This window comes from Piliocolobus tephrosceles, chromosome 2, assembly GCF_002776525.5.
Source record: "Piliocolobus tephrosceles isolate RC106 chromosome 2, ASM277652v3, whole genome shotgun sequence".
NCBI lineage: Eukaryota > Metazoa > Chordata > Mammalia > Primates > Cercopithecidae > Piliocolobus > Piliocolobus tephrosceles.
Window position 1 is genome coordinate 119594475 of NC_045435.1, and position 27182 is coordinate 119621656.

General features: G+C 37.0%; 2 protein-coding genes across 6 annotated transcripts in view; one reads left to right on the forward strand and one right to left on the reverse strand.

Moving 5' to 3' along the window:
* Window positions 1–9158, reverse strand: part of SERPINI1 (serpin family I member 1) — an 85671-nt gene extending 76513 nt beyond the window's left edge. The window contains exon 1 of one of the 2 annotated variants that reach the window (XM_023213501.2): window positions 8483–9158. The gene's annotated coding sequence lies outside the window, so the exon portion shown is untranslated. Of the gene's footprint in view, window positions 1–8471 lie in introns of both variants that reach the window. The other variant, XM_023213500.2, reaches the window with a different exon arrangement.
* Window positions 9159–9328: 170 nt separating this feature from the next.
* The window catches only part of PDCD10 (programmed cell death 10), a 51915-nt gene continuing 34061 nt past the window's right edge, over window positions 9329–27182 (forward strand). Inside the window, exons 1-3 of one of the 4 annotated variants that reach the window (XM_023213506.2) lie at window positions 9331–9475; window positions 18728–18800; window positions 24263–24472. In XM_023213506.2, the coding sequence (XP_023069274.1) occupies window positions 24377–24472 (96 nt within the window). In that variant the 5' untranslated portion in view covers window positions 9331–9475; window positions 18728–18800; window positions 24263–24376. Of the gene's footprint in view, window positions 9476–9752; window positions 9823–18727; window positions 18801–24262; window positions 24473–27182 lie in introns of those variants that run through there. The other 3 variants (XM_023213503.1, XM_023213502.2, XM_023213505.1) reach the window with 3 other exon arrangements.

Here is a 27182-nt window from a genome sequence, read left to right on the forward strand (position 1 = left end):
ATGCCAGGTACTGTGCAATGCACTCTATGTAAAATCTCATTATATCAACGTAAACAACCTTTGAGTAAAGTTACAGATCACAAAACTAAGGTTTAGAGAGATTAAGTAACATACTGAATATCATATAGCTAACGACTATGGAACAAAAATTTGAACCCAGTTTTTTTCTGACTGTAGAGCTGACATTCTTAACCAGGGGCTGACAAACTTTTTTAAAAGGGCCAGATACGAAATATTTTAGTCTTGTGGGTCACGTCTTCATTGCAATGACTCAACTCTACTGTTGTACCAAGAAAGCAGCCTTAACAAGATGTAAATGAATGGGCATGGCTGTGTTCCAATAAAACTTTATTTATAAAACAAGGTACTGTGACTGCAGGCCCTACCTTGCCATCCCCTGAAATTAAGCAACATACCAGCTGCCCTAATTCTTCCTCAAAGCCTTTCCTGATTACTACATAGATCAATTTCTTCTCCTTCTGGCTTTCTACCACAGTAACTTGTAATATCATATCCCTAAGTCATATATCCTTGTTGTAATGTAAATGTGTCTTCCAATGCCTTCTTTTACTAACTATATTGACAAAAGAGTATGCCAAACAGTAAGTAATTTTATATATTTTGTTATATCCCCCTATAGCATCCAAACTAACACCAGAGATTATCTGTAGAAAAGTTTAGAAATTTACACGTGACTGTAATCTGGAAAGCTTTATCCCAATAAAGTCATTCACCTAGGGTAACATGATAGAAATGTAAAAATCAGGCAGTAAAAATGTTGATACAGAAATGCAAAGACAAATACAATTTTGCCAAGGTTCTACAGTCAATATGAGAGTAGATTATGAGAGTTTTATAGGCAGAGAAAAAAATTAATGTACTTATTTACGTTTTCTCAATTTCAATTTTCTTCTTACACTTTCCTACCTCAAGGAATCATAATTCACCAAAACCGTGAGTATCAAAGTGTCACTGTATGAAAGAGACATAATTTAGGTAATAATCACTCTACAGATGTTCATATTTTTCACATTTTTGAAATGGATAATAACACCATTTTCTCGGGTAACAAATTTTTAGAGTAGGCTCTCCTCTAGGGAATCATGACTTATTTTGCTTTTTCAGGCAGCTAAGAAAATCTTCATAAAAGAAATCCTAATACTCAATTTTTCTTTTATTTGCATTATACCCATATCTTTTAATGTGGTCTATATGGAGAGATTACTGAATACTTTTAGATTTAAAGCAGATTTATTATAGAACTATCAAGTTTTACAAAAAGTGTTTGTAATGCAAAGCACAGGAAAAATATTAGATGCAACAGTAGCTAGATGTCCTTTTAACTGGAGATACCATCAGTTTCTGAGGAATGCCTTTGCTCAGGGACTTAAAATTTGGAAATCACTGAAGTGAACACTTGGTGTGGGAAGGTGAGAGTTGCTAAACTAATACACACACACACACACACATGCACAAAATGGCACAAAATTGATAAGAATGAGAAGAAATAAAATTTAAATTTTAGTCATCAGACTATGGCTGAAACTACTGACAGTTACCCAAAAGTCATTATCAAACCTTTGTTCCCCTGCTCCATCTACCACAGAAGCCAAAAGTCTTTGATATCTCAACTTCCATTAAAGCTAGGACAGCCATATGACATGAGACAGTTAGTGCACAGTGGACATTTGCTGGGGATCTTTGGGAAAGCTTTTATTTCCTGATTAAAAGAGAAAGACTCAACAGGAACAACTGTTCCTCATTCTTCCTTCTTTGAAAGAGAGTGTGATATCTGGATCAACAGAGGCATCTGTCTTACAGCAAGCACAAGAGAAATCACAAGGACAAAACCCTGACAACATCGAGCCTGTAAACAAAAAGCAAACAACGACTCTCCTCAGACTTCTTGTTCTGGAAAAATAAATCCCTATTGTTTTATCTCATTGCGCATAAAACTTGCAGCTGAACGCGTTTCTAGTTGATCTGTACTTTACAATTATTTTTTAAATTGTTAATCATTTTTGGGGCACGCAATGTGAGGAAAAATTTGCTTTTAAGATAATCCTGGGTAAGATTTCTTTCTCTCCCTTTCAAAATGTTCAATTTTATATTACTAATTATTAATTAAATCTGATATTATATTAACAAATAGCTATTATTTACACCTTTAAAGTTATTGGCATTTTTCATTTTTATTCCTTATTTATTTTTTAAATTTTAAGACTTTTTCTTCTTATCTAGATAACTAGTTATTTGCATTTTTAAAAGACTATATCAGAAACTTTGAAATACAAAAACTTTGTTGCCTTAGATTTAGTTAATATACCTTGTGCTCAAAATCTCATAATTTTTTAAAAAGTTTCCTAATTTACCAAAGCCAAAAATTATTCTATTTTTATATAGTTATGACATTATTGGTATTATATAATTTCATCTGATATTGTATGTCAAAGGACATAAGACGTAAGATACTATTTAACCTGCCACAGACATCGAATAAGGGATTTAACATCTGTAAGCAATTTAGGAGACTAGGAACAGGTTTCTTAACTGGAAGGATGAATATATCTCAAAAACACTAATTGCTTCAATTGATTCTAAATTGCTTCGTGAAGTGCACAACAATTAAATGCTCCAATAACTGATTTAATTCAAGTAAAGGCAAAAATTATACACCACAATATGGTATCTCTAGCATACTACCAATAGGTATAAAAACAATAAAATTAGCTCTTCAAGTTAGATCTGGTTACATGACCTCAAAGCAAGGAAATTTAGTTTATCAAGAAAATGACAGAAGCAATCCAATGTGGGTAAAATATCAGAAATGTTTCAGTGGCCTCTGCAAAGATGCTAGGAGTGGACTACAAGTTGATAGGTACTCACTGAATTGCCTGGCTGTGCTATAGAAATCACTGTGACATTTGAGCTACTCTTACTGGGAACGCTGGTGTGAGATACACCTAGGAAAAACAATATAGTTTGACAAAATAAGGTTATTAAATGAAAAACATTTCATCTGTTTTCCTTCCCACATTAAGTAAGAGCTGCGAGGAGCTCAGAAGTCTCCCTTCCTAGGCAGAACCAGAAGGGGGCCTCGAAAGCAGTGGCTGAAACTGAAGGCACTCTGTAAGTTTCCGCCACCAAGCTATATACAGAAGGCCGACACTGAGCACTGTCAACGCCACGTCTCAAAACTCATTCGTTTCCAATGATGGCTCAGATATGTCAAATACCTATATAATTCAGGTACAATATAAGCTTTACTAAGGCCTCCCAATGCAACCTTTTCACTGAAAATCGAACATTTATGACCAGTTAAACTTTGGTTAAGATGAGGCCTCATCCTACATTCATCTATTTATTTTTCTCTATTTGTTAAGAAAAAAAGTAATGGAAATCATGTGTAGCGGAGGGGAGGTATTACATAAAATACCTTTATGTAAGGAAAAGCACATCTTTAAATCAGCAGAGTTCTAGAGGCAAGGAGAGAAAAGGACCACACAAACCCCAAATAGCATCTAATGAATAAATTCATGTCTGAAGCATGCGTCCATGCGTGCAAACACACACACACACACACACACAAAGGTTGCAGTTAATAACAAAATTTGTTCTACTCATTTAGAAATCCAACAAAAGATAACAATATTTATATTTAGCTGTAATATAAGCAACCATTGTTGGCAGAGAGCTGAATTTAGGACTAACACAGATATCTAAGAAAAATTTATTTTACTAGTTGTATTTGTTTGCAAAATGATGTTTCATTATAGATTGCCAAATAGTTATCCAAATTGTTACTACTTACCAAGTAGGAACTATGTAAAAGAATTCTCAAAATGAATACAAAGGTCAATGAAACTGGGTGTTAGCTCTAAAGATACTAAGTATCTGGTGAGAAAGATGGTATGAACTAAGTTTACTCTACACAAGGCACAGGGCTAATCATTAAGAATAATATCAGCAGGGCATGGTGGGTCACACCTGTAATCCCAATTCTTTGGGAGACCAAGGTAAGAGAATTGTTTGAGGTCAGGTTGAGACCAACCTGGGCAACACAGTGAGACCCTCATCTCTATAAAAAGTTAAAATTAGCTGAGCATGGTGGCTCTTGCCTATAGTCCTAGCTACTGGAGAGTCTGAAGTGTGAGGAGTGCTTGAGCCCAGGAGTTCAAGGTTACAGTGAACTATGACCAGGTCACTGCATTCCAGCCTGGGCAACGGAGTCAGACCGTGTCTCAAAAAAAAAAAAAAAAAAAAAGAAGGAAAAAAAAAAAAAAAGAAAAAGGCAGGTTAATTATCAGTTCTAAGCAAGCCAATTTATATCCATCAACATGAAGGTAAAAGTAAACAGAAGGCAGTTAAATATTTGCTATAATTTTACTACTAAAAAACTATACAATTAACTAGAATTGTATAGGTCTTAAAATTTAGTAAAAATTACATTAGATTTTTAATTCTAACACCAATCAGATTAATTTGTTTCGAGAAGGTCAAATGCAAAAAACAATTAAAGACCAACTCTACACATGCCTAAACAAAATCAGTCTACTTCTTTCTTTTTTTGGGAAGAAATAATTAGAAAAACAGAAGAGCAAATTCAATTTTTATAGAATGAAATATGGTTTCTACAGATAAGCTTCAACAAAGGTATAACTACAGGGCCTTTAGGTTTAATGGTGGTGTGCTCTGGGTTTTCCTGTCTGTGAAATTCAGACCTTAAGTGCCACCAGTCGGAGACTCCTTTACCCTTGCCTATATATCCTATCTCTGAGACGAATTTAGAAGTGCTGGCACCCAAATTTGTAAAGTATTTGCAGCCCACACAGTGTGAATCCCATTGTCCTCAATCAACACTTCTGCAAAGGCAAACTAGCATAAAAACATTCTCAGAAGGACTAATGTATAAGCAATCATTCTGTGAGGTCAGCTGACTCTATCTATCAAAGGGCAAATTGTCTTAACGTGAGCATTATAGAAGTATTGCCCAATGTCCAACGATTCTAATTCAGAAATTGGTTACTCAGTTTCTTTATGCTGAATATGACATAAGGTGCTCAGGACTAAAAGGAGATAGAAAAGAAGTACATGGTCTCTAAGAGTGAATAATGTAGTTACTTAAAATACAGTTTCCAAATTTTAAAGACTAAATTCTTAGAAGATTAAAAAAAAAAAAAAATGAAACAACAAAAAAAACTCTACCTTATTGGTGTATGTTAATTCTGATCCCAAAAGCAGTGTTTAACCTTTGGAATTTGCTTAATTAAATAAATGGTATCTTGCTCATCTTAGTGTCTGGTTCAAGTACCTTTATTATTTTAAAGGGGCAAAACATCATTTTAGGTATTTATTTACTTCTTGATATTTTGTCCAAATAATGTTTCACTTAGAAGCGAGTGTATACAGGCAGGATTTTTATGCTTTAATAACCCATGAATATTCAAAATCTAATGAATACCAGTTTGATTCCAGTTAAAATGGCCATTGACTGGAATCAGATTGGTATTCATTAGATTTTGAATATTCATGGATTATAGAAGAGTAAAAAAGGAAGGTTAATCATCCAAAATGTATTCCAGTAAAAACTGCCATTTTAACTGGAATCAGACTGGTATTCATTAGATTTTGAATATTCAATTTTACTTAGAAAAGTAATGTATCCCAGTATGAATACAGGCCTCTACAAATTAATGAATGGGGGAGAAAAGGCCATGGAATCATGGATTATGGAAATTTAACAAAAAATATAAAATCTTTTTTCTCTTTTGCTAAAGGTATGTTTCTCAAGTGTTTTCTTTATATCTATTCCCCTGTCTCCTTCTTTACCAAAACCATTTGATCTTGGACCTTTAAGTCTTGCTCTTTTGTGCTGCATGCATCAGTGAATCCTTCTGTTAAAGACAAATCCATACTAACTTATTTTTACTCAAAAGGCTTAGAATCAGAATTCTAAAGAAAAGACCAAAGGATATGGTAATTGGAAATTAACCAAGATTTTTGGCTACAGAACAATCATCCCCTGAGCAATTTCCATTCAAGAGAGACATTCTGCACTCTGTTGCTTTTCCTTTCTCATCATATATATTCACTGATAGCCATACACCAATAGTAAAATTAAAGAGAATAAGTAATATGCTTATAACATAGGTAGCATTTTACACAGAATTATAAACTGCCATAAAACGAACGTTTTCAACACCAATCAAGAAAAATCTTCAGATTACCTGAGATTGAATGTGAATATTAACTAACATGAATCAAGAGTTCAAGGTAAAAAATAAATGCCATATACCACCAATGATATTCTCTCATGTAAAAATATGGTCTTTTTTCAAATGATATTGAAACCCAATCTCTTTTACTGACACAGTAAAAAGGATCCAAATCTTGGAAATAGGTGAAAAAATCAGTACTTTAATACCACAAACTCATTCATTCCTAATGAGATTCTAGCCTTTACCATGCCTCAGAGCAGAAGACCTATAAAAAGCTGAGATTCAAAGTACATCTTAATTTCAACTGTTTAGATATTTATCTTCTATCCATTTGCTTGCTTATTAACTGTTTCCCAATAAAACTCTTTCAAACAGATCTTTTAATAAAGGCTTGGAAAGAATTTCATTGCTAGTATTATAATTATTACGTGGGGGAAATAACCCAGCGACAGCAATTATTCAGTTTTACAAAACGAATTAGTAGTAGAGTCTAAGAAAGGATCTAAGACTGATTCAAGACAATCCACTTAATCACAAATAACAAGGACAAACAATCTTTTCCAGGTGTCACCCTAATACCCACTTTTATTTTTATTTTTTTATCCCAACATCATTTTCACAGGGCCATATCAGCTATGTGAATTAATAGATTCTCCAGTGCTGTAGCAAAGATAAAACCTGATCCTTACAGTGGTTAAGTTTCGCAGCTACTGTTGCTTTTTCTTTCTTCTAAGCTCTTTGCTGTTTTTGATACTTAGCTGATCTGCTTAGCGATAATCAAAAAGCAGCTGTTTTTCTAAGAGCTATCTGTCTATATATTTCTATGGTATGTGAGAGTGTGGGAGGGAAGAGTATATACACTGATAAGTCGCTTAGGCTTACCGGTAGTAGCACTCAGTAGGACTGAACTTTAAGCTGGGAAGATAATTCATTTGAGCCACTTCTTTTCAAAGAGAAATTTGGGATGCATTACAAAAATAAAATTTAAAATCCCGAGAACTCAGGAAAGCACAGAAATAGGAGAAAACAAGGCAATTACTCCATTTTATTGACCCTGGTTATTAAAAAAACGTAGATTAAAGTATTGAGACAGACTCTGAAATATACAATTGTCACAATGAAAGCATTTCAGAGCAAAATTTGCTGCAATATGCTACTATGATTAAAAGCCATGTAAATTGGGAACCCCTGTAACAAAATGAAAATGAACTAGGAAAATAGCTTCTTACTATTTCTCTAAAAATAAAAGGCTGTAATTTTGTCATAATTACACAAAGGTAGGTGAGACTTTCATCTTTACCCAGCATTACAACATATTTCCATCCATAGGTATTACAATTACTTTGAATACACATATGGTTTAATACCGGGAATAAACTATTATTTTATGACACTACATGTGTTTTAAATCTGAACCCACCATCATAACACATATTAAGGATAGTCCTTCAGCACATACTTTCTACCCAGAGAAAAGATTCCCACACAGCTTTCCATGTACTCTTGATTTTAAAATGTACACATATTATCGGACACAAATGAGAGAATAAGGAGCAGCAGTGAGGTACACCATATGTTCTCATTGTAGGCTGAATCCAGGTCTTTGTTCCAATATTCCAGAGCCACTGGAAAGAAAGCTAACTATCCATTCATTAAAATTCATTTTTACATTATTGCTGGCAAAAGTTATACTTTTGATAGATTAAGTCAGAGCCCATCCTATCCTGACTATTCCTGCCTGCATTTGCTTCTTTAATATGGATTTCTTGCAATTCTAGGAAACTGCAGAATAACCACCCTGGATAACAGGTCGGTAGCAGAACAATCTGATAAACCAACGTAAAGGTAGACACTGAAGAAGAACGCAAAGTTATCCTCCTAGTGAAATAGTTCAGAAGTCATTCTATATCAATAGCAAAATTTTTGCTTTTTATACGCTACGCACCTATAACATCCACCAGATAACATCCACCTCGTCCTCAATTAGCAGGGTTTTTCTCAATCTTGAGATCCCCCAGAACAGTTTTACTGGTGCAACTCAAACCAAAAACACTAACCACGCCCTATCCTGAGTCAAGCTTCTTTTTGCTTTTTTGCCCTTATAGTCCAAAAATGTAAATCTTTCACCCGAGAGGGTTGACACCGGTTTCCTAACCCAAGGCGTACTCTCTTAGCTGTGTCTTGATGTAATTCCTATTGGAACACGTTTTCTCCAGGGCAATGCAGGCGCCCCGAGGAAGGACCCACGCTTACCTCCCACACACCTGCAACCCCTGACGGGATGCTGGAGCTGGTGCTCGGAGGACTGTGCTCCGCTCCGCTCTCGTTCCTGCTTTCGTCTCTCCCGGGAAACTACAGTCCAGACTGCGCCTCTGGCTTCTACGGGGACCCAAGCTCCGCCTCTCCCTCCTCTAGTTGGCGAATTTGGCAGCTGTTGCTCCTCCCCCTGCTGTTTCTGCAGCTGCCCGGGCCGGAGGCAGCGGAAAGCAGCTGCCCGGGTACCTTCCCGCTCCCTGCCCTTCTGCAGCTGCTCTGCCACTTCCCCTCCCCTGGGGGTCCCTCTCCCCTCCTCTGTGGCTCACACCTGGAGCGGTCTGCTGCCCCACCCAGGCGTCTCTGCTGGGAGCCCCGGCTCAGCCTATCCCTCCCCGACTTGTGGGTCTGGTTGCCCGATGTGCCTGGGGCTTAGCTGCTCCTCCGCCCTCTGCAAGTCCCCACACCAAGCCCTCCCTTCACCCGGGTGATTTCCCCGAGGCTTCCTCGCCACCCGTAGGGCACACTCAGCCCGACAGCCACACGATCCCCACCACGGGCCCCTCACCCCCTTCCTTCCTCTGCTCTGTCAGCCCGCCCCCTCAATGGGTGAGGCGCCTGCGGGGCCTACCCCGCACCCTGATTGGCGCAGGTGAGGGCTTGCCCCGCCCTTCCTCTCCTTTCCGTGCACCGTCTCTCTTCATCTCACCTCCTCCCGCAAAGGCAGGGAACTCTCCTACTATTGGCTAGAAGTGTCCCCACCCATCGCCTCAGGATCCCCCGCACGGCCTGCCGGGAAGTGTAGTCTTCCGAGTGAAGGAATTCCGGACAACGTTGGCGAGCGGGACTACGAGTCCCCATAGGCCTCTGCGCGACTCCGGCTGGGCAGGATTCCGGACAACGCCTGGTTCCTCTCGGGTCCTTCCGGCGTCGCCGGAGTGAATTGATCCGGGAGTTGAAGAGGGCTGCAAAGGTGGGAAGTGAAGTCAGTGCCTCAGTTGCTGGTAAGGTGTAGCTGTTCTGTCCCAGTCCCCGTAGCTCTGCACCGAGCAGAAGAGGTCTAGGGTCACGCAGGGGCCATGGCAGAGGCACTCGGACTTGATTCTGGCAGGCGAAGCGGACGGGGCTGAGAGCGGGGCCCTACGGGCGTAAGCGAGGTTACCCTACGCGAGTGGCGTAAAGCGGGTTTGTAAATGCCGCCTGCCGGCTTGGGCCCGAACGCCTCCAGGAAGTCTCCTCTAGGTGGGGGCGGGAGGGGAAGGGCGAGGTTGGCCCCTGGTGCCCCGGGAGAGGGGAGAGGGCGGATGTGCCTGGGGTGGGGTCCTTTGAAGGTGTGGCTTCGCACGGAGAGGTGAGGCTGCCCTTTTCCCCCTGCTTTGTAAGTAAGAGAAAGGGAGGAGGAAGGAAAAGGTGCTGGGGAATCTGCTCTCGAGGGTGACTTGGGTTATGCCCTTTGAGGGAAGGGGAGCACTGAAAGAAGGAAGAGACAAATGTTGAGGTCTACGGATTCAGTTCCAGTTTAATGATGTGGCCCTCTAAGGAGGCAATTTTGCCTTAAACAGAAAGGCTTGACCCTCTTAGGTGTCATACCTAAGTATGTTTTTACTCCTTTACTGCTTTCAGAGCGCTTTCATTTTGGGATGCTGATGAGGAAACCGAGGGATTATATGACGTGCCCAAGGTCACACACGTAGGGACAGACTTTCTGAATCTAGTCCTGTTGGAGTCCAGCTTCTATAGTAGGGACGTTGGTTGTGCTTTTTGAAAAGAGTGGAGGAAGTTGCAAAGTAAATGTATTTTAATAATACATCTAAGAAGCCATTGTGAGATGAAAAGTTGTTTCTTGAACTGGAGTGAAATTCCTCAATAAAGGAAAGAACCTTTTGGAAAAAATAAAAAGGGTCAGTTTTAACTTTTACAGATTTCTCCCTCTTTTTTAGGGATGTATTAAATGATAGACTCTATTCTCACAGTTCATTTTTAAGGGTAGGTAATAGGATGGGAGAACAACAGTTAATATATCCCATCCTTAGAAGAACATTCTTTTCTTTTTCTACCTTACGGCTGTTTTTACTCTCATTTTGTAAAACTGATACTAGTGGGATTGGAATTCTTTCACAAAACTTTAAACTTTTTAAAAATAATGTGGCGTTAGGAGAGTTTAGTGTGCCCATTACTAGAAAAGAAAATGCTTTGCATTACTTGGAGGTAACGTCGTCTTTTTGGTTTGAGATTTTACTTCTCCCCCATTTTCTTGACTTTAGGCTGTATTTGTGTGTGTGTCTGCAAATAATAGAATTAAGCTCTTGCATATTTTTATTTTTCTTAGCATCATCTGTGACTTTCAATTCATTCTTATTTTACATTAAAGAATGAAAAAACAGTACACTTACATTTTATCTCTTGCAGAAAGTATTGCCCTTATGCAAACCTTATCCTCTATTATGACCAGTTATAGCTCACGACTATTATTATTGGATAGGTTTTTAATAGAATTGTAAGAGTATGTTCATTGATGCCAGAATTTCTTTGTAATAACTTTATATCCATAAAGGTTAGCATGTAATAAATCATGGCTTACTCATAACATGTAATAAATCATAGCTTACTGTTTTATGTATAAGTTGATCATCAGACTATGCTGAATTTTGAATGTACTCTGCAGTTACTATATTATCAACAATATAGTAACTTTTTAATGCAAAAACATTTTTTTCGGAACAGAGATATTCTCTTACCTGATGGTTGAAATTAAGATGGTCTGGAAATTAATACGATTTTTAAAATAGAAAAAGTATGGTACTATAGAATGAAGTAAAATCAGGAATAATGTACCATGAGTAATGTAGTACACAGACAAGGAAGACCCAGTTAAACAAATGGAAAATTATGTGAGGATAACTGACTTTGTACTGGATTAAGAAGGGTGCGGTGGTGTAAATAGACCATAAACTGAACATGAGTCAGTGATGGTAAAGGAAGAATATTAATGTATTTTCTAGATGACAATGTAAGTATTTGCCTTTTGTTGAAGGAGGTATGAAATAAATTCTAACCTCTGGCACGTAACTCTGTCATTATGGAAAGAGCTTTTGAACTATGAGGAAATTTTGGAAATAATATAATGCATTTGTTCAGTGTATTTTAGATTTTGTTCTTGGTTCATTTCTGCCACTGCTCTATCTCTGAGGCCAATTACAGTTTTGATATTTCTTCTGTTGGGATGGTGGATTAATGTTTGTATTGTTTTTAATCATCTTTCAATCACATGCTGCAGTATTGTTGTCACTTTAGATCTCTGCACATTGGATAATTAAGAGTTCACAGAGTTATGTGTACACATATGGTTTGCAGCTCACCAGTGTCTGCATTTCTTCTCATGTTGGGCTTTGCAGGAGCCTTATGTCAGCTTTTGGACGTAATTTCTTATAGGACTTGGGATGTCTTCCATATATTATACATCTGTCTCTTTCTCTTAAGGATGTAAGGTCTGTAAGAATAGGGGCTGTTTATTATTATTGTAGTCTCAGTAGGTAAGATAATATTTACGAAGAGAATGAAGAGGCTCAAGTTGGTTAAGTGACTTGTAACTGGTGGGAGTAAGATAAAAATCAAGATCTTCTGACTACAGGTCTTTAATATTGTGGAGTAAAGACTTAGTTCCCTTACATTATTTACATGAGAAAAAGACTTAATGTGACTTAAATATTTAAATAGTATTACTTTCTTACTCTGTTTAATACTAAAAATTTACCTCTTCTCCTATCCAACTCTCCATCCTTATCCCCAGCCTTTCTCGTTTACCATACCGTTTGGTTACTACATACATAAGCTCCTTCCTGACTTGGTGGCCATTACATATTCCATCTCACTCTTTGGCCTAACTGATAGTCAGTTTTCATTCCTCGAGGGAGCCTTGCCCTCCTTCCCAAAACCAGAATAGGTTACCGCCATGTATTCACCATACTCTGTACTCCTTTGTGGCATTATGATAATAGAAACTTTATTTTTCTGTATTTATTTGACAAATATTGTCTCCTCACTGGACTATGAGCTACCTGAGCAGGGCCCTCTCATTTGTCATGTGTTACCCCACTACTTATGTAGTACCTGGCACAATATAAGGTTCAGTAAATATTTGCTGAATGAATGAAGGAGTGTATTCATGCACAATGCTTCCGGCACTTCTCTGGGGACAGAAATAGAGAAATGAATAAAGCAGATATGCTTTCTGGATTGAAGTATATAAGAACTTTCAAATGAGCCATAATGCTTAGGCAGTTTAGGTTATATGCAAAGGAGTCATTGGCAGAATTTTAATATAAATTGTAGAAAAATGTTTGTTCTTTTTGGAGGTCTCTGAAATCAGGATTAATTTTCTAAATGGAAATGACAAAGGAATCACTTTCACTTACAGCAAAATTGCTGTGTAACACAGCATTTTAGAGATCGCTGTCCTGCTTTTTGCGAGCGATGTTCATTATGACAAAATACAGACATGGAAGAAACTTCTAATGGACTCTTCTTCCCTAATGTTACCTCATTTTGCCCTAAAAACCTTTATTTCCTCTAGGTAGTATTATTAACGCTGTTTTATAGCTGAAGACATCAAGAAAATAAGTAAATTTACTTATTAAACTAAAAAAAGTTTAATTAAATTGCTAGAGTTTCCAAAATGTAGCCATGGTTAGAATCCAGATCTGTCTCCATATTCTAAAATCCATAATTCTTCCTTTTTCTTTGCTTTTTGTTCTGTTTCTTGCTTTTTAACTTTGCTATCTTCCTATGAATTATACCTTTAATATCACTTGATTTAGACAAGGTGGCTTTGTAAAATTGAGTAGTTTTTGTTTCAAAGGAACTTATATTTTGGGATTCCTAAAAATTTTTCTAATACTTAAGTGAATCTTATTTGCTTTAAACTTGGAAACTTAAGCATAAAAAGATCATTTTTTAAAACATGCAAACTGAATTTTAGGGGTAAATCGTGTTAGGTTTTGGTCTTGAAAACAAATTCCGCAGTCATTTGTTGTACCACAGTATGGCATAGAGTAAGGTCAATAGTCCTGAGTTATTGTAGACTTATGTGCCTTCATGGATTTACCAGTTTACTTTTCCACAAGATATTGTCAAAAAGAGATTGCTGATATTTGGCTTTAAAATTTAGTAATACTATCCATTTTATTATTAAAAACAAGTCTTTGCTAAATCCGAAACTTTTTAAAAAGTCAGTGTTGATGTTACTTGAATCTTGGATAAAATATTCATATTTACCTTGCATAACCGGTATGTGGAGGATGAAGCTGAAGTACTGCTTTTTATATGTTGTTGGACAATTAAGGTCATTATCATAGGCGTTACTAAGAATTTTAAGCCACTTGCATGATAAATATTTTTTTCCATAACATAAACTATAAAAGTGGTTTAGAAGTTAAATGTTATTGTTATTTATGTTATTGCATTTGAATTATTTTAGTAAGCTGCGGTGTTAGAGGGTTATGCTTTAGGGACACACACACACAAACACAATGCAAAAATTAAAGCACATTTATTATAGCAATTAGAAATAATTTATGTACTGAAAGATAAACATTGTGGTTTGGTGGTTCATTTTTGTCTGTATGAAGATGGAAATTTCAATTTTGTCATTTAAGCTACAAAATTTAAATGTGTCTTAAATGTATTATATTACACTTATTTTTCAAGCTCACCCTTACATTTTTGGCTATGTATAACCATTTTTAAAATCACACAAAGGTGATTTTACACTATTCAGTTTCATTCTTACACAGTTGACAGAATCAAGGTTGCCTATAGGGTTAAAAGAAAAAGAAAAGAATTTTATTAACAAGCTTATGAACTATTGGGTAACAGCAGTGGAACATGTTAAGTGGTAGTCACTAACATACTCAGTCAGGCCAGTCCCTTGGGAATAAGTTTACCAGAGGTTAGTCTAAATAATGACTTTTTGATTCATTTACGTATTGAATGCATATTACCTGTGAAATTGCCTTAGACCTTTTTTGGAATGAGCTGGAACCTAGTATAATAGCTAGCATTTATTGAGTAGTAAGTAACTGTCAGGTCTCATGCTAAGCATTTTGCAGGATCTCTTATAATCCTTACAACAACCGTTGGAGGTAGAGACACTATTACCTCCAATTTTTAAATGAGGAACCTAAAGTACAGAGAGGTTAAGGAACTTGCCTAAGGTTTCAGGAAAAATTGCTTGGAATTAGGATTTGAATCCAGGCTGACTGACTCAAGAGACCGTATTTTTCATCATTAAAGTAAAAACGATGTTAGTGATTGAACTACATTGGAGAGAAATTATCATTAAGAGTTGTAGTTACAGAGAAGTTATGTCTTAAATGCTAAAGGTCAGCGTGGCAGGCAGAAATTACTTAATATTCAAACTTGAAAAACGTATTAGGAAGTACACGTTGTAGTACACAACTTCAACACAGCCAGTTTTTTTCTAGCATTGGAGTAGATTTCTTTTGAGTACCAGGTGAAGTGTTTGACTTGTTATTCAGAGACCATATTGAAAAAAGAAATACATATATTATAATACAAGAGTCACAATCAGTGTGGCAAGCTGCTGTTTGTCAGAGCTCACTGTGGCTCTCAGTCTGGTGGGGGGAGAGGCAGATCCATGTTTCTTATCTCTCTCATTCTGGGACTTACGCATATGGAATGGAATTACCACATACTCCAGTAGTTATTTTTAATAAAGTTATTTTTCATTTGTTTTCTTCAAACAAATGTTCATCATGTCTGTTGAACTTGCATAGGATAGGAATATCATGTGAAGCGGGTATGCTCCCTGGAGTGTTAATGCCAAGTGGCAGTGTGACATGTCACTGTGTTTCTTTACTGTCTGTCTTCCCTGCAAGACTGCATACCCTCAAGGGTATGTGCTGTTCAACTTTTCATCACCATATTTTCAACTAACACTGTTGCTGACTTAGACTGACTATGCAGAATAGTGTGTTGGATACTAGGAAATAGAGAAATGGATACAACTTCTCTTTAGGGAGTTTATACTTTAGTAGATACAAGGGGAAAGGGTTGAAAGACCATTGTATGGACATTTAGTCTTTCTAATATAGTAAGTACTTCCATGTGCATCAGTTCATTTTATAATTTTAGATTACAGCTGATAGAAAAATAAATGATAGTTTGTCTAACTGCCATCTGGTCCCTGGCACTGAAATGGGTCTCCCTGTGTTATTCAGTCATTCTCTCTTACTTCAGGATAGACTGGAATTCAACTGAGATTGAAGTTATGGAATGACAAAACCCTAAGATATTACACACTGGCTGCCTCCTCAGACTTACATAGTAACTTACAGGTTACTACAACAAAAGCCTGTTGGGAATGTTAAATGAATCAGACCTGTCCTCTAGACAGCAACTGCTCCCTATAGGAGTTTAGATTGTTGCAAGATTTTTTGTTGTTGTTGTTTTTGTTTTTGTTTTTTTTTTCCATTTAATTCAAAGGTGTTTGGAATCCTTATTTTTTTTTTTTTAATTTGAGAAACGCACATCTTTCTCTATGTCTTTATCCATATTAAAACTGGCATGTATGCAATACTGTCAAAATTTGAGAGATTTCCAAGGTTCTACCTTATTTTTGGTATGCTTCCTTAAAAAATAAATCACACTGTTGCAAAGTGAAGGTTACAGGAGGAACTGTAAATGCAGTAAAAACAGTTACTATTCTGACCCTAATTTCTTCTTGTAAGCAATAGTATTTATATTTGAGATCAATTGGGAGCTAAAGGTAAAGTTAAATGGCATCATCAAGGTAGAACCTTGGCCTCATTAGCACCTAATGTTAAATAAGGCAGAGGCTATTTATTGTCTGGGGCTAATACTTTTTATCAACATTTGAGTGGCCTGTGGCAATGTTTTTGGTGCAAAAGGTAATGAAAGTACCTGTTGCATGTTTTAGAAGATCTTAAGCCATTAGGAGTCATTAAGTTAAATTCTAGGTATCTAAGATTATAAGTGATACAAAACAAGTAGCTCTGACCCAGGGTGGTACAGATTCTTTTAATTGTACCTTTAAACAGGGCATAAGAACACTCTCAGGATTTAAGTTTAGTTTAATTTCTAAGGGATTTTAAAGGAAAGCTTTAATTAACATCGTATTGGAGAAATTAAGACAAGAAATAATATTAGCAAAAAGGGAAATAGACATGTACCTCAATTAAACACCAAACAACTATTCAACTAGGCATCATCATTCATGAACCACTAGGTTGAGAACTTTATGGGCAAAAGATAAACATATTCAAGGGGACAAATTTGTTTCCTGCCTCCCAACAAGTGTTTTCATTTAAATTTTACTCAGATCAGAATTTACCAAAAATTTAGACATAGGGAAAAAAATTGAGAATTGTCAAAACTAAAGAGATGTATGTTTTTTCCTCCTGAACAAGTTGCTTTGAAGTATTGTAGGAGCCAGTTGTTACTATTTTGTTATTGTTTCCATTTCCCATCAGCTAATTCAGAGGTAATGAGCTCTTTGATTTTGTTGTCAACTTTTGATTATCTTGTATAGATTATAACCTTTTATGAATTATCTCAAGGGCTTTGATCAAATCTTGATTTCAGTCTGCAACCCAGCCTGCTACCCAACCTGCTTCTGGACCATGGTTTCGTTTGTTAAGTTTACCTATGTACATTTAGAAAAAGTAATTTTAACATTGGCTTGGCAAATAGTTTTAAAATGCCCCTGATGACCAAATTATTTTGTGTAAGCCAAAACTAAGTTTATTTATGCACCCATTTTGGCAAATGGGAGAAAAAAGATTTTGAAAATATGCTATGTAGGTGGCCTTTATGACATTGTGATATCAGTGTTTGAGTCTTATTGTGTATGTTATGCCGGGGGAGGACTAGGGTGAGGCAAGAAATGTGCCTAGGGTACAAACTTTGAAGAAGCAGTAACTCTCCAAGTTGTGCAAATCAGAGCAAAATTTTGTGTTCTAGGCATCTGGTTTGCCTCACCGTAGTTGTAGTCGATTCCATGTCAGGTTCTTATAATTTTGGCTAAAATATTAATAACAATATGAATAGAATGGTTATTGTGTGTTAGCTACTGTATTAAGTGTCTAATATGCATTTATTATTCTTAACCTGGGGAAGTGAGTACTTCAATATTTCTAATTCTCACTAGTTTAGAAATAGAGATTTACAAAACTGAAATGATAGCATCCAGCTGAGCAAAAATTCAAACTGAGGATTTTTTCTTACAATCTGAGCACTATCTCCTACTGTATACTGTCTATGTGTAGAAAAAGTTACTTCTTACCCATTTTATAAATTTCTATATTAAACAGTACTCTGGCCAGGCACGGTAGCTCATGCCTGTAATCCCAGCACTTTGGGAGACTGAGGTGGGTGGTTCACCTGAGGTCAGGAGTTTGAAACCAAACTGACCAACATGGTGAAACCCACGTCTCTCCTAAAAATACAAAATAGCCAGGCATGGTGACAGGTGCCTATAATTTACCCAGCTACTCGGGAGGCTGAGGAAGGAGAATCACTTGAACATGGGTGGAGGTACACCACTTCACTACAGCCTGGGCAACAGTGTGAAACTCTGTCTCAAAAAAAACAAAGAAAAGAAACAGTACTCTACAAAATATGTAAATGCATACACTTGACATGATGCAGTTAACTTTTTAAAGTTAACTTTTAAGGTGAGTTGGAAGTCTCAGCAGCACCAAGTTGAAGATCTACAAGCTTGTGCCGCTAAGTACCCTAGAGTTGTCAAACATATTAAAGAAGAAACTAAAGTGTAGAGAGATGAAATGACTTGTTCAGAGACAAAGATAGTTTATAAATGACAGGACCAGAATTTGAGTCCATGCTTTGAGTCTTTAAATGCTTATGCTTTTTCCTTGTATCTTTCTGCACAAATTGTCCGTTTGATATTTTTAAAGCATATATGTAAACAATACAGTGGTAAAGTGCTATATACACTTATCATTAACAAGAGATTGCTTCTAGATGTCCCTAAGTGTAAAATTATATAATTACTAAACTGACACTAGGGTATGTTCAGGGAGGTTAAGTTCCGCTTAACTTTATTAAGAAAACTGGAAATGGAAGACATTGAATTATAGAAGATGTAATTTGCAGGTCAAGGAGAGAAATGTAGGTATATCCTTAAGATATCAAGCTCATTTTACTCTATAGTAGGATCACTGACTTACCCTATTCCTCTGCCTCCCTTTTCCCAGCTTTCTCCTCTAAATCTTGGTCTCTTGTTTGGAAGTGACTAACAGCGTTTTGGCATGAGAAAATCCTAAAAAGGTATGTAAACTGTGTCAGCAAATGTGAACCCCACCCAACTGTGTTAAATGGCCAGACTGTGATCTATACAGTCTTTGTATAAATCTATTTTCTCTAAGAGGTTGATGAGTATGTTTCTTTTGTTTGTTTGTTTTGAGACGGCATCTCGCTTTGTTGCCTAGGCTGGAGTGCAGTGGCACGATCTCGGCTCACTGCAACCTCCGCCTCCCAGGTTCAAGCAATTCCCTTGCCTCAGCCTCCCGAGTAGCTGGGACTACAGAAGCCCACCAACAAGCCCAGCTAATTTCTGTATTTTTAGTAGAGATGGGGTTTCACCATATTAGCCAATCTGGTCTTGAACTCCTGACCTCAAGTGATTCACCCGCCTTGGCCTCCCAAAGTACTAGGATTACAGGCATGAGTCACCATGCCCAGCTGATGAGTGTGATTTTGTATGTTATATTATTGAAAGAAAGCAAGGAATTGTCAGTTATTTGAAACCCTGGGTCAACCAACTCTTGGGGAGGACCTCCTTACTAGAATTTGTAAATAATTTTTAATGATCTGATGCTTAAAAAAAAATTGTCTTAAAAAAATTCCCATGAAATTACTTTGGAAAGTATAGCTGATAACAATAATGAAATCTTTTTTTTTTTTTTTTTTTTTTTTGAGACGGAGTCTTGCTCTGTCGCCCAGGCTGGAGTGTAGTGGCCAGATCTCAGCTCACTGCAAGCTCCGCCTCCGGGCTTTACACCATTCTCCTGCCTCAGCCTCCCGAGTAAGCTGGGACTACAGGCGCCTGCCACCTCGCCCAGCTAGTTTTTTGTATTTTTTAGTAGAGACGGGGTTTCACCATGTTAGCCAGGATAGTCTCGATCTCCTGACCTCGTGATCCGCCCGTCTCGGCCTCCCAAAGTGCTGGGATTACAGGCTTGAGCCACCGCGCCCGGCATGAAATCTTATTATCACTGAATTTTGGGTCCAGTGATAATGTGGCTGGGTCCAAGCTTTGTTAATAGAATTAATTTGATTTTTGTGTTTGTTTTTATTTTGCTAGGCATGCTATTTGAAAAGTATTAGCAAGACTGATTCAATTTATAAATTGCCCATCTCAACTCATGAATTTGGTCATTCAGCAAACATTAAGTGTCTGTTATGTGCCTGCTTTGCTGACTCTAATGTCTCTATTGGGAAGAAGAAACACACTTATAAATGAGAACATAAACACAGGATTCTGCTCACTGCTAGAATGAACACACTTCTCTTAACTGAGTGTTCATGCACATTTTGTTGGAGATCCAGCATACATGTCAATCAATCTTTCCCTTTTTAGAGAGAGAAATTACAGGAATTGTAAGAATTTAGGGCCAGCTGAGAGGACTAAGTACTGGATTTTACTAGACAGAAAAACAAGACAAAAAGACCTGCCTGCCTACAAACATTTTAAGTGTAGAATTACTTAAAAAGCTGTTTTTCTAGCCAAGAAGTGCCTATGCCAGTACCAAGAGCTTCTGTTGGTCCACTCCTTTCATTTGGTAGTAAATAGCTTTGGCTCTAGACTTATCTCAAGTCCCAGATGGAGTAAAGTAAGGCAGTTTCAGGAAATACTGATTCTGAGCCCTGAGATACACCCGTGTGTAGCTCTTTAAATGAGCAGACTTGAGTTGGTTAGGGAGGGCAGAAACACCAGAAATTTAAATGTTTGGCAGTGGAATGGCGAATACCTATGTTTTTGGGCTTCTTACTCTAAGCAAGTGATAATTATCTTCAGCTCGGGAAGATATTTAAAGCTGATTATCTTCTGTTGAAAGTTATCAGTACTAGTTTGAATATTCAAGAAAATGAGTGGGAAATTATAAATGAGAAGATTGCTTATACTCTATGTTGATATCCCGATATCACAATGGGTGTTTTTGAAGAAAAATGTGTTTAAAAGTATGCCTTTTGTCTAAGTTCTTACCAACATTTCTGGTTCTTGGTTTTTATTCTGTGGATGCTAACAGTACACAAAGCTTACTTTGAACTGAAATTTCCCCTCAAAGCAGTACATTTGAAATGTCAGTCATAAAGTTCTTGCTATGGTGCTATCATACCAACATTAAATTTTTATTACTTATTTAATTATTAGCTAGAAGTTGTGACCAGGAGCAAGTCACTACATCCTTTTTGGACTTTGGTTTCTACTGTAGGTAGTGGGATGGATGAAATAACTTTTTAAGGCGTTTTCAGATGTGGGATTTGAGGTCAGTGATCTTCAGTTTTCTGTATGTGCATAAACAGCACCTACTTCAGAAAATAATGTACCTTAGAGGGCTGAAATTCTGTTAATGTGCTACCCAGCTGCTGGAACGTGCTCACACTCATCTAAAAGCAAGGCACTTTGTCAAAGGGGGCCTCAGACCTCACTCAGCTCAGCTGACCCTTGCTGTTTTCATAGCAGGCTCTTTGTTGCATGGAGTAATTGCAGGTTGTCCTTTCAACTATTTCAAATGAAGAAGCATATGGAAGGAATGACAAAGGCATATTTTAACTTGAAGTTGAAATTGACAGTAATTCAATATTTAAAAAGCCGTATTGGAATTGATGATTTTTAATCTCATGTAAATGCTACTGAATCTGTGAGTAGCCCCCATTGTTAATGTGTGTTCTAAAAAGTTGAGTTTTAAATTGGTTCTTTGGAGCATTTTTCATGAGAACAGTATTAAAAGATGGCATGTATGCTGTAGGCCAGCCACTTATGTAGCCCATGATGTTGCCAAAATACTGTTTTTTTGTTGACAAATAAGCACTGCTAGTAATGTAAAGTTAGTTTTAGAGAAGAGACTAATTATTAAACACCAGTTTTAAAAATACTAAATGCCAGTATTTACAAAAGGTAAAAATTAAGTATTCGAGTAGGTTTATTGGGGTTAGGTAGGTAGAGATGTCAGCAGTAATTCTGAAAGTGACTCTAGCCACTTACCTTATCCCTTTACCTCTGGCAGCCTCTACATCTGCAGTTATATGCGTATGTGTTCAAAAGAGTAAAACGCAAAAGTAATTCCATTGTGCTTACTTTTCTTATAAGTATTTCACCTCCTTTATACTGAGATTCTTGAAAGCTTAGACTCCTTTCTTACCAGCTCACTCTCTTAGCCCCTGCAGGGAGTTCTCACCCCAGTATATAAGTACTCTGCTCTTTGAAGGTTATCTGTTTAACCTCATCAAGATATCAAATGCTTTTTTAAAAGTTACTTTCCGTACTCAGCAGCATTTAAAACTTTTGGCTACCTTCTTCTCCTTGAAACTTGTTTTGTGATGCTGGTTTTCTCCAGTTCTCCCATAGCTATGTAGCAGCCTGACTTCTCCCTTGTATGTGCATCACAATTGTATGTTTTCTGACTTGCCTTTTATAAAATATGTTTTATGGGGCCAGAGAGTGTCTTGTCTTGTTCACTGCTCTATATTTAATATCATACCTCTGTAACCAATGAAATATTTATTAAATAAATAATTTTTTTTTCTGTCACACAATGAGAGAGCTCCTCAAGGTCTGTTCTTGGTTTTGTTTTGCCATTTCTTCCTTTTTCATTGATGATACCATGCCTTCTGCCGCTGTCTATATTCTGCATTCATTCTGTCCTTTTCATTTTGACTGCTATCACTGCATTTTAGCCGTCCTCCTTTTCCCCAGGTTTTTTTTATTATGAAGTTTTCCCAATTTATTTTGAAGTGGAGCAGATTACCAAGAGACATTAAGTAGTTAAATAGGAACAGCAGGGCCACAATTGGTATTTATCTACTTCTTTTTGCTTATGATTTTGGTCTTGTTCATTTCTGACATAGGTACACTAAGTCTCTTAAGTTTTTCTTGTCGTTACTCCATTCTCTTCGTCTTGCTATGACCAAAGCCATCTGCTTAAATGAGTTATATAATCAGGTAATGGTATTCTCTTTCCCCATGGAATGAAATTCAGGAATTCGCCTTTTGCTCTTTTTGTTCTGTGAAGTTGTGGAGTAGGTTTCAGGTGAGAAACAGGAAAACTTTGATGTTTAGAACTGTCAGAAATGGGACTAAACAGTTTCCATAGGTGCTGAGTTCCGTTTCACTGGTAGTGATATGGTAGAATACTAAGCAGCTTTCAAATGGAACAGGTTATTGGAGCTTTTTGAAGCGTCACTGCAGGCCTTTGATTGTATCTTTCCATCTCGTTAGGTCTTACACATTCTGGCATAGATCAATTTTTAATGATTAGGAACTACATTTCATACCTAGTGGTGCTAAACATACTCTAAACATGTTTAGTGAATTATAACTTCTGGGTACTTTTCTTGAGTAGATGAGGTGGGGTTCTTTATTTCCACTTCAAATTTGGTTTTGGTATATGAGAGTATCAGATCTATATTCACAGTCCTGAGATCAAGTCTTGGGTCTCTACTTGTATGATCTTGGGCAAGTTATTTATTATCTTTGAGCCTGCTTTTGCACTTGTAAAATTAGAATTGCAGTCTTTTTTTAAAGCAGGTTATTATAGTACTAAATGCATGTGCAAAATGTTTTATGCTGTGAAAATGCTTTACAAGTAGTAGAAATTAATCAAAAAAATTGCTTTTTGTTTAATATAGGTGTGTCACTACTATTACTCATTTCACTTTACGGTTAGGATCTGTTTTTTTTTTAACCATAGCAAAGGAAATAAATAGTTGTATTCTCTTTAAAAACTAACATATTTCCTTAACATCTCAAGGCAAATATCTTTTATTGTTGAATTCTTGATTTTAATCCCAAACTACCAACCTCTCTGGGTTTTTCTTCTTTCTCAGTTTTCGTGCCAGATTTGGACAGCAATTTCCATAGTTCTTCTGAATACCAAAAGGTATCACTGGCACAGTTAAGTAGCAGGTATTTTACCAAGTGGATCACATTTGGTAGAATTTTTTTGAATTTTATGTTTGTCTGAAGTATTTGATGCTTGTTGTATTTGTGTTATTTTCAGGTGACAGAATCAATAAACAAATAGCAAAAAGGTTTTAATTCAAATGTTAAAACACCCTAGTTCTTTCTTCTTTATTGATTCTTTAATTTGGTTTTCTGCACACACTTACACATCATGCTTTTCCTGATTATAATTTTATATTGTGTATAAATGTTATAAATATGTATCTTATTGATATGTTCTCTTAGATTGTATATGGTGGCATGACATGCATAATTATTCCATGGCGCTTCATAGAGAACTCTCTTGAGTTCAAGTTAAGCAGCGTCTTAAAACACTGTTTGTGAGGTAGTGCCTAACCAAGGACTTTAGGAAAGGGCAGCTGTTGAGTCTTTGGAGGAAAAGATAAATTTCTTGCCAACTAGGTTTGTTTTCACAAGTAGAATATATTAAAAAATAGCTTTTCATAAGGTAGAAAGGAACTCTGTAATTTGGAAAGGAAAATTATTGATCTTTGTCTTTTCCCCTTAATATAGTAAATCTCTGTTCTTTCTTCCCTTTCACCAGATCAGTGTGTTTTGTGTCCAATTCTTTTATCATCAAAAAAGAGAAGAAATATTGCAGTGAATGAAGATTCCTCTGCATTTTAGCACTGCTTTTTCAACTGTAGTTGGCTTTTGAATGAGGATGACAATGGAAGAGATGAAGAATGAAGCTGAGACCACATCCATGGTTTCTATGCCCCTCTATGCAGTCATGTATCCTGTGTTCAATGAGGTGAGTTGGGTAAACGTTTTCTTGCATGAACTCTGCAATTCTTTAATGCCCGCTTTATTTAGTCATCTGCTTGTTCTTTTGTATAAGAAATACTAGCATGAATTAACTGTTAACTGTGTGTTAGGCATTGTATCAGGGTAAAAAAGTAGTGAAAACAAAGCCAAACAGAAATGCCTCTTCCCTCTGGATGCTATAATGGGAAAGAGACATTTAATAAAAGAACACAAATAATTATATGAATGAACAGTGGTGATGAAGTACTATGAAGTTTAAAAGCAGAGTATGTTAAGAAAGAAAATAGATGGGACCTACTTTAGGGGTCAGGACAGGCCTCACTCAAGTAGAAACATATATCCTAAGATCTGAAAGAGATCTAAAAGAGATAAATGTAGTTAGTTGAAGAGTTGGAGGTAAGTCCATTCTAGGTAGCCAGAATAGCAGGCACAAAGATCTGAATAAAATATTGTCAGTGGTGACAAAACTTTTTAAACCGATATTTGGAAGATATCATTGCTTTGTATCTGGAGAAGATGTAGTTGCTTTTTAATTTGAAGAATTGTCTAGACTTAATATCAATATATTTTGGTGTTTCCTTTTAAATTAATATTAACATGCTAAGGTGTGTAGAGAATTCTGGAACTGAAATTTTCTTAGAGATTATTTAATTCCTTTTCTATAATGGGGAACTAAGTCCCTGATATGTGAAATTATTTTCCTAAAATTACCTGTAACTGAAATCAATATTTCCAGACTTCAAATTCAGTGGCTTCAGCCTTTTAAAATTTTAATAATATTTTGCTATTTTATTAATCTAATTTGCCTTTAGTACCATTAAGCTTATTGTTACTATTATAGTCTATATGCTCTCACCCATTTCCAATGAATTTTCATCTCTCTTTGTAAAATACTTTCGTTATAGTAAGATTCTGCATTTCAAAACCATTTTTTTCCACATTATTGGATTTGATTACAGTTGTTGTATTCTGTAATTTTAAGTTTTAGGGGCAGTAGAGAGTGATCCATTTACACTCGTTGACATGAAACCACAGACTTAGTTGCCAATTCAGTACACATTTTAAATTTTTAAACACTGTCTCTCAAGTAATGTTAGGTTTGACAATCATAGAAGAATGGACAAAATGGTGGCTTGAGTAAAAATTTATTTCTGTCACATAAAAGATTCTGAAGGTAAGTGGTCCAGGGCTAGTATTATTATGACTCAGTATAAGAAGCTCAAGTTCTTATCTTCTGCTCTACCATCCTAGTGTTTGGCTTCCATTGTCAGTCAAGGTCACCTCAGCGTACAAGAGGGGTAGAGAGTGGGGTCCTGCTTCTAGCTGAGTTTGCTTCCTTCAGGTAGCCCTTTGAAAGGCCTACACAAGACTTCCACTTAATTTTTTTGTCAAGAACTTAAGTCTAATGACCAAACCTAGCCACAAAGGGGTTGAGAAATTTAGGAGTGTTGTTACCAAGGAAGAAGCATCTTTTAGGCCTAGCACCGTGGCTCATGCCTGTAATCCCAGCATTTTGGGAGGCTGAGACAGGTGGATCACCTGAGCTCAGGAGTTTGAGACCAGCTTCAACATGGAGAAACCCCATCTCTACCAAAAATACAGAATTAGCTGGGTGTGGTAGTGCATGCCTGTAATCCCAGCTACTCGGGAGGCTGAGGCAGGAGAATCGAATCGCTTGAACTTGGGAGGTGGAGGTTGTGGTGAGCCGAGATCGTGCCATTGCACTCCAGCCTGGGCAACAAAAGCGAAACTCCATCTCAGAAAAAAAAAAAAAGCATCTTTTGAACCTCCTGTTACACTGCCACCGTGGTAGCATTGGAGACTTTTTAGGTCTGGTTATGTCCATCTTTGGCAGCTGTAGCCAACACCAGTAATTAATTTCACCATTTTTGTTATGATACTTACCCATTCATTTCAAGGAGCTATTGTTAGAAGCAAGTGGCTTTAGTTCTGTTTAGTAAATACTTACTGAGGGCCGGGCGCGGTGGCTCAAGCCTGTAATCCCAGCACTTTGGGAGGCCGAGACGGGCAGATCACAAGGTCAGGAGATCGAGACCATCCTGGCGAACACGGTGAAACCCCGTCTCTGCTAAAAAATACAAAAAACTAGCTGGGCAAGGTGGCAGGCGCCTGTAGTCCCAGCTACTGGGGAGGCTGAGGCAGGAGAATAGCATAAACCCAGGAGGCGGAGCTTGCAGTGAGCTGAGATCCGGCCACTGCACCTCAGCCTGGGCGACAGAGTGAGACTCAGTCTCAAAAAAAAAAAAAAAAAAAGGTAAATACTTACTGAATGCCAGCCATTTGTTTGCTGAATACTTCTCTTAGTGTCTAGAGGTGTGAAAAAGGCTGCATGCATGTTCTCAAGAATCTATTTGGAAACATAGATATTTAAGCAAGTAAATTTTTAAATTATTCTTGCTCTAGAAATTTGATAAGGAGACAGATCCTATAAGCTAGCGAGTAACCTATCTTGGTAACACTTTAATTTGACCTTCTCAGTTACTCCAGGAACCATTATCACAATTCCACTCAGAGATACTCTCTTTTCATGTCTGTGTTTCTGAGTTGATAAGTTATTGGGCAAAGTTGTGTGGAAGAATTTTCTGTATTTATCTGGTATTTTGAGACTTTACTTGAATGGAGGGAAATTTACGTTGCATATCTTCAGTTTAATCCTCTAGTGAATGAAGATAAAT